Genomic DNA, 7174 nt, shown 5'->3' on the forward strand with positions numbered 1-7174 from the left:
ATTAAAACAATTTACAGCTTCCAGATATAGGAGTTTCCTAGTTACACTGAACTTGCATTCTTTGGGTATTCATAAAAGTTTCAGAAGCATAACAAGATTCAAATAAATTATCTTATCCTTGCAATGTGTGTGTTCTCTCTGGTTTGACTATCTCCAAATCTCATGCAGTGTCAGTGACTGGGGAAATATATTGAAATTTCTGTTTTGAAATTTTCTTCAACTGGCTGGAATAGATCTTAATCTCAAACCATTGTTTCTTAGAAAATGTATCACACATAAATCACTGCTTTAAATACTCCTTAATATATTTTGGAATTAATTATTACGATCACTTGCAGTTTAGTTTTATTCCAAAATTGAGTTATCGTGAAGTGGGCTGTTACGTTTGTCTTACTGTATAAGTTAGCTCACACTGTCAAGAAAATCAGAACAAATAAATACAATATGTAATAACTCTTCAATTAAAAATTGTGTTTTTATTATTCTCATTAATAGTAATCACTTGAAATCACCTTAAACTAAAGTTATTAACACTGTGGTTGAGGTATCAAGGATTGGTTGTAAAATAGTTTCATTGAAACTATGTGTACCTATAAGTCACCATGACTAATTTACAGTTTCCTAAGACCTACTGGTCACAAGTAAGTGACTACAGGTACAAAAACTACCTGTCAACGACAGCGCCCCTCCCTCTTCTACCCTCCACTCCTACATGTCCTAAACGTGTGTGACGTAAGCTAACTTAAAAACCTGGTGCTTTTAGACTGTGGTCCGCAGACAGCGACGCGACGACTATACAGGATGATTTGGACAGCAGTGTTAGTCTTAGCCGTACTTATCGCTATCTTTTACATCTACACGAGGCGCACCAGGTGAGTCCCCGGGGAACCCCCTTCAGTGAAGCATCCGATTACATCCGACGTTTTGCATGCTTCATGAATTAATATAAGTTGTTTTAGCCTGCAGCAGTTACGCGACGTCGGTGCTATTAAAAGTTGTTTTATTGGGATGAGAAACAGACTGTGCTTTGCGTTTCTCAAGACGGAGAAACGAGCCCCCACTGGACAGAGGGAGAGTTCCTTGGCTTGGACATGCCCTTGAGTTTAAGAACGATGCTGCCCAGTTTTTAACACGTATGAAACAGAAGCATGGAGACATATTTACGGTGAGAATTATTTCCCCTTCGTTCGTTTGTTTGTCTCGTTGCTTGTTTGTTTAGCTGCACGTTTGTCTGGGGTTTGTTGTCATTTTTCAAATCTTTTGATCGTATTTCTCATTCTTTTGCGTCCCACACATTCTACAACCAATTACACCTCTTTGGAGACTTCATTACTACTTTTGTAATAGACATGTTGCTATTACTGTTCTATTTGGAGACTTGTTCAAAAGTACAGCAGTAATGCAATTCTAATTAGCATTTTAGACTTTACAGCAGTAAATTTGTTGCACTTTCAGCCAAACACCACAAACACTGCTCATAAACTGGTAGCACTTAGAGACTTAGACAATATCACTACACTTTGTTCCTGCTATATAACTGAAATGGAACCAACACCATATTTACTTGTGCCAGCTATTAAACCAGTATTTCAGGTTGTACTCTGCTTTTGTAATGGTGAGAAAATGTTTGATGAAGATTTCAGTTTTGACACCTATTGCATTTCTTATCTTCACCGTGCATGCAAAGTACCCATTGATGTGTTGCAACCGGATACCAACGTGCCACTGAAATTGCACAATGCATTCTATAGTGTAACTGTGTCAATTTCAGCGCGTTCATGTTCACGTTTTCTTTAGCTGATGCGTTGTGGATGTGTTCCAGCTTGAAAGGTTACAGCAGTCATTGCTTTCGACCTGCAGGTGTGTGTCGCTGGCAATTACGTGACTGTGCTGCTGGATTCCAACTGCTATGATGCCGTCCTAGCAGACACACGCTCCCTGGATCTCACCTCCTATGCTCAGGTTCTGATGGATCGGATCTTCAGGCTCCGTTTGCCTAATCACGACCCAGAATCTGAGAGAAAGAGGGTTGAGCAGTGAGTATCCGAGACACCAACTGATTCAACACTCTCTCCCCTCGTTTATCTGTCTTTTATTGATTTATTGATTTCTAACACCATTAAAGTCACATTGTTTGTTTCTTATGTTTTATTACTGGTTGTAATGCTCCATCTCTGACAGCCATCCAGAAAATTATTAATTAATGAAGAATGTGAGAGTGGAAGATGGTAGCAAGCCTGTAAGATTTATTGCAAACGGACGAATATCAACGAGGGTGTATGTTCTCTTAGTTCTCACTCACACGGGGACGTGTGTGTCTGTCTGTGTACGTTTGCAGACATTTTAAGCAGCCTGATTTATCACAAATCTGCAATTCGATGCACAAGAAACTCGACTTCCTTATGACATCAGAAATGAGCCAGGACAGAGCTGCATGGAGAAAGGACAAACTCTTCAGCTTCTGTTACAGCTTGCTCTTCAGGTACCTTCACATGTACTGCTTTTACTTTGTTACATCATTAACATACACACGCGAGAAAACACAAACGTGTCCATTTAACACAATAAATAAATGTATTATTACATAAATGTAATATTTTGGCTTCTCACTTGCTTATGTCAAAAACCCTAAATATCAGCGCATACTTTTACAGGGTGTGGCTTCCGCATGCACACAAAGTCATGTAGTTCAGTACAGCAGCAGTAACACTATTACACGTTTTCTGTGAATCATTGGATATACTGAATATACGTAGGGCCTTTAAAAAACTAAAAAGTAAATGCATAGCAATTTTGGTTAGTTTAGAAGTCATATTAAACAATAACCTGGTTATACAGTTTTCTATGTTTTTTGTGTACACATCTTTCTTTGTGTCTGTAGGGCCGGCTATCTTACTCTCTTTGGCACAGCTAATAATAACAGTGCTACCTTAACTGAGGTTTATGAGGAGTTTCAGCGGTTCGACAAGCTTCTGGCTAAACTGGCACGGCAGTGCTTGCCTCGAGGTAACTTAGAGAGAGGTTTTGAATAATACAAAAGCAGTCATTATTAAAAAAAGGTGGAGCGTGAGAATATTCTAACTGTTCCTTCTCTGGAGCATGCTATACCTCATTTTATGTGTCACCTAATTGCACAGGTCAAAACTGTGTGCATGTCTGCGTGTGCATGCATGTGTGCGTGTGTGTGTGTGTGTGTGTGTGTGTGTGTGTGTGTGTGGTAGATGAGAGGAAAATTGCCAGCTCAGCACAAGAGCGACTGTGGGAACTGCTATGTCCAGCCTCCTTAACTAAGGGAGCTGAAGTCAAGTCCTGGCTCCAGACCTATTTGGAACAGCTGGAGCAGCTTGGCCTGGACACACACATGCAGCGGCGAGCCATGCTGTTCCAACTGTGGGTCACACAGGTGAGCACTGTGTGCGTGCCGTTTCACACACACCTTTATCACCGTTGAGTCATAGCCCACATTGTGCTGGAATTTGTCTTGTACCAGTTCCTCCATTATCGAGGAGCCAAAATAGCACACTAACAGTCAAGCTAGAAGGACAGAGAGGCCTGTAGTGTGATGGGTGTTTGTTGTCAGTCTGAACCTGGAAGGAATGTGCGGTTGTGACTCATTTGATGACCGACCTAGACAACATGACAACAGAAATGTGCATATTGTGAAAATGCTACCGGAAACACTGATTAATCATCTGGGAATGACAAACATGGATACAGTAACTGACATAACTGTGCGTAACTGCTGTAAACATCAAATCGGCTTTTTTAAATGCCATTTAATTTTTAATTATATTTAAGAAATGTAATATTACAGTCAAACACAAACCTTCCAATGTAAAATCACATTTGGAGATTTTATGAATCACTAACATTTAAACATATTTAAGAATCTTAGTGAAAACTACACTTTAGAATTTCAACTGAAGTTGCTTTCCATATTCCTTTTGACACCATAGTCAGAATGCTGTTGCAATGCCTTTCTCAACCACATGGAGGCAGTAAAAACTCTGGCAACCATCAGTCATAATAAGGACTGAGCCCGTATTTTCACCCTATCTGCTCACTGCCCTTTCCTTCCACACGCATGAAGAGTGTGAAATGGCACATCACTCCGTAGTATGTGTTTCGACTGACCCGGGTGGGCTATGGGTCCAGTCCCAGCACAGCAACAGGCAAGCAAACGTGCCGGAGCTTGAATAAAAGCATCTCAGTACGTACAGGCATCCGCAAACAAACAAAAAAAGAAACAACAAAGAATCATCCCACCTTCAATGCTGCATCATAGCGACACTATGGACTGAATGCTGAGTCATGGCAGCGTTGTGGACAGATCACTACGTTGTTCACAGCATCTTCCAGATGGGATCTGTAGCTGCATGGCCCGGCCTGTTGGCATAAACTCACCCCTGAGCTCTACACAGTTACTACATAATGGTGTTGACAGCACAGCTTACGCACTTTTGAGGATTAGCGTCAGAGATGAGGAACAGGGTTATGGGGAAGTCCCATGGACGTGGGCAAAGAAGTCATTGTCTTTCGTTACATAACGTCTGTGTAATGAACGTATGTTTGAAGAGTCTTGTGTCCATTCATATACAGTGCAATGCGGGGCCAGCCGCGTTCTGGATGCTGGGATTCTTACTCACCCACCACGAGGCTATGAACGCCGTGAGAGAGGAGCTGCAAGGCCTACAGCGCCTCCCGCTGGACAAGAGAGGAAACACACCGGTGTTCAGTAAGTCTCGCCCACGCAAGCGAAAACCACCTCGGGCTCATTCTGCACTCGTAGCTGCATTAACCTCAGACGCATAACTTTTTGAAGCTTATTTTGAAACAATGAAATCGGTACGGACCCCAGCCATGAGACATGCGTTGTCGTTTGTAGACAGCGCCCTGAACGAGACGCTTCGCCTCACCGCGGCCGCCCTCATCACCAGAGAAGTGATGCACGATAAAACGGTTCGCTTAAGCAGCGGCCAGGAACACGTCCTGCGACGAGGGGATCGACTCTGTATCTTCCCCTACCTCAGTCCACAGATGGATCCTCAGATCCACCATGAGCCACAGGTATCTCCAGCCCTCATTCACCCCTTCACTTCTTTCCTTCAGGCTGGGTAACGTGGTGTGAATCAGTGGCCCTGCACTCTGGCACTTTAACATCTTCTACTCGCTCAAAGTTGGGTTCATCCCTTTTTTATGTGTCTGAAAAGATATCTGTCACTAAACATTCATAATGAACAGGATCCCATGGCACTGGTTGACGTGCTCATCTCCAAAACAGGGAAACCAAGTGTGCATTTAGATATTTGTAACAGTTTCAGAAATCACACAGCATTATACAACGTTACCTTTTGATGATAATCCTGGCACACGAGATCTGTTTAAATTCTGTGAGGTTTAGATACATTGAGTGAGTTTTAGTCTTGTTCGGCATTATGTTTTAAGACAACGATGTGTAGTTGCAAAATGAAAGCAACCTAATTATTATAACCTATGTATTTACCTAAAGGCTAGATGGGCTATAGCTGTACTTATAAAAATGCATTTTTTAGGAAATTATTTAGATGTAAATAGATTTTTGCATGGGATGTATAGCTGTGTTGTTTTCATTTGTTGTAAGTTAATCTCGCTAATCTTATTAAAAAGCATTTCAAGCAAATATAGCACAATTTGTGTTCTGAATCCCTGTGCAAATTAAGACGTTTTTTCTCAATAAAGCAGCTGATTATTCATTAGTCTTTACATAACTGCTAAAATCCCCCACTCATCATTGTTTAAGGAAATAATCCATCCTGCTCTGATCTAAAAATGCTGGATTTATAGACCCACCTCAGCATGAGCCTGACTGGCTGTGTAATGCCCACAAGCCAAGCTGCACATGCCTGAGCTCCGATAACTTCCGCTGCTGTCTCGCTTATTTATTTTTATTTTTATTTTTTAGAAGTTCAAGTTTGACCGCTTCCTAAACACGGATGGCACAGAGAAGCAGGACTTCTTTAAGGATGGTCTGAGGATGCGGTACGGCACCATGCCTTGGGGAGCAGGCAGCAACTTGTGTCCAGGCCGCCATTTTGCAGTTAGTGCCTTAAAAGAGTAAGTATGTCAGTATGACCCCCCCCGGCCACCAGAACATGTGTGCTTTATTAATGACATGCTCTTAAAGGGCTTTAAATGGCTCCTTAGTGAATCATCATAGCTCCATTTTGAACACCAGATGTTCTTTAGGGTCCTCATGCAATCTTCATTATTATTGCATAAATCATTTAGAGGTGAAGCTTCATCTGAGCACGAGGGTGTAGACACCATACCACTGCGCTTGCTCCAGTTCGAGATCTTTGATTGCTGCTCTTTTCTGAAACTGTATGATCCTTCCAGCTTCGTGTTCATGATCCTGACACGCTTCCACTTGGAGCTGTGTGACCACAGTGCGAGAATGCCAGATGTGGATACAAGCCGCTATGGATTCGGGATTCTCCAGCCGGCCGGGGACTTGGAAATCCGCTACAGACACAGGGAATGACTCCATAATGTCTCCACAACCAGTGCTGTCCATAATTTAGTAGCTTCACTGTTTATTTAAGAATATGCATTTGTTTTTTACTTTTTTAATACAATTGTTTTATATTATTTATTTAATAAATAGTAATAAAGTGTGTTGTGTGCTGTGTATTGACTCTCTTTTATATGGTGTAACGAATCTATTAGTCATTAGTAAATTGGAAGCATTATATAGACATAGGTCCCATTATTATCTGAAGTGCTTGTGTTTCAAATGTTCTGTTTAACAATCAGCTCCTTAGAAAAGGGTACCCTTCGTGATTTTTTACATCGAGCAGACAGGCTAACTTTTAAAACTGAACTAGAGGCTCCTAGAATTGGTCACCTATGTACTTATTTTAGAACGAACTTAAAACAAGGGCATGCTGAGATTTTAGATCAGGTCTGTATTCTCGAACCATGTATAAACCAAAGGATGGGGGGGGGGGGATCTTCTGCCTGTGAGATTTGAAGTTTAAGCTATATTTAATTATGTTGGCATCTCCTCCGTCGCCATTTTCACTGGGGTTACTCGCTGTGGCGTAAAGCAGGAGTAGATCCACAAGCGCGCTGGTTCTGGACGGCAAGGGTTAAACACGCGCGCCCTCCTCCTGCCGCTGGGCGGTAGGGCAGCGGA

The 7174-nt window shown here is 41.8% G+C and overlaps 1 protein-coding gene across 1 annotated transcript; it reads left to right on the forward strand.

Moving 5' to 3' along the window:
• The first annotated feature begins 732 nt into the window (after window positions 1-732).
• Window positions 733-6665, forward strand: ptgis (prostaglandin I2 (prostacyclin) synthase). The gene is made up of 10 exons (XM_077014268.1): window positions 733-872; window positions 1042-1165; window positions 1861-2036; window positions 2339-2482; window positions 2882-3006; window positions 3222-3403; window positions 4600-4735; window positions 4886-5067; window positions 5942-6093; window positions 6376-6665. Exons 1-10 carry the CDS (start codon window positions 802-804, stop codon window positions 6518-6520), a joined length of 1437 nt encoding a protein of 478 aa, XP_076870383.1. The 5' UTR covers window positions 733-801; the 3' UTR covers window positions 6521-6665.
• Window positions 6666-7174: the final 509 nt, after the last annotated feature.

The sequence above is a fragment of the Brachyhypopomus gauderio genome, chromosome 8 (assembly GCF_052324685.1).
Source record: "Brachyhypopomus gauderio isolate BG-103 chromosome 8, BGAUD_0.2, whole genome shotgun sequence".
NCBI lineage: Eukaryota > Metazoa > Chordata > Actinopteri > Gymnotiformes > Hypopomidae > Brachyhypopomus > Brachyhypopomus gauderio.

Bases quoted from the DNA above. Each gene is read 5' to 3' on its own strand.
- ptgis (XM_077014268.1), top strand. From the start codon at position 802: ATGATTTGGACAGCAGTGTTAGTCTTAGCCGTACTTATCGCTATCTTT. The intron at 4,736-4,885 runs GTAAGTCTCGCC...TGTCGTTTGTAG, and splicing joins AGGAAACACACCGGTGTTCA to ACAGCGCCCTGAACGAGACG. The intron at 5,068-5,941 runs GTATCTCCAGCC...TTTATTTTTTAG, and splicing joins AGATCCACCATGAGCCACAG to AAGTTCAAGTTTGACCGCTT.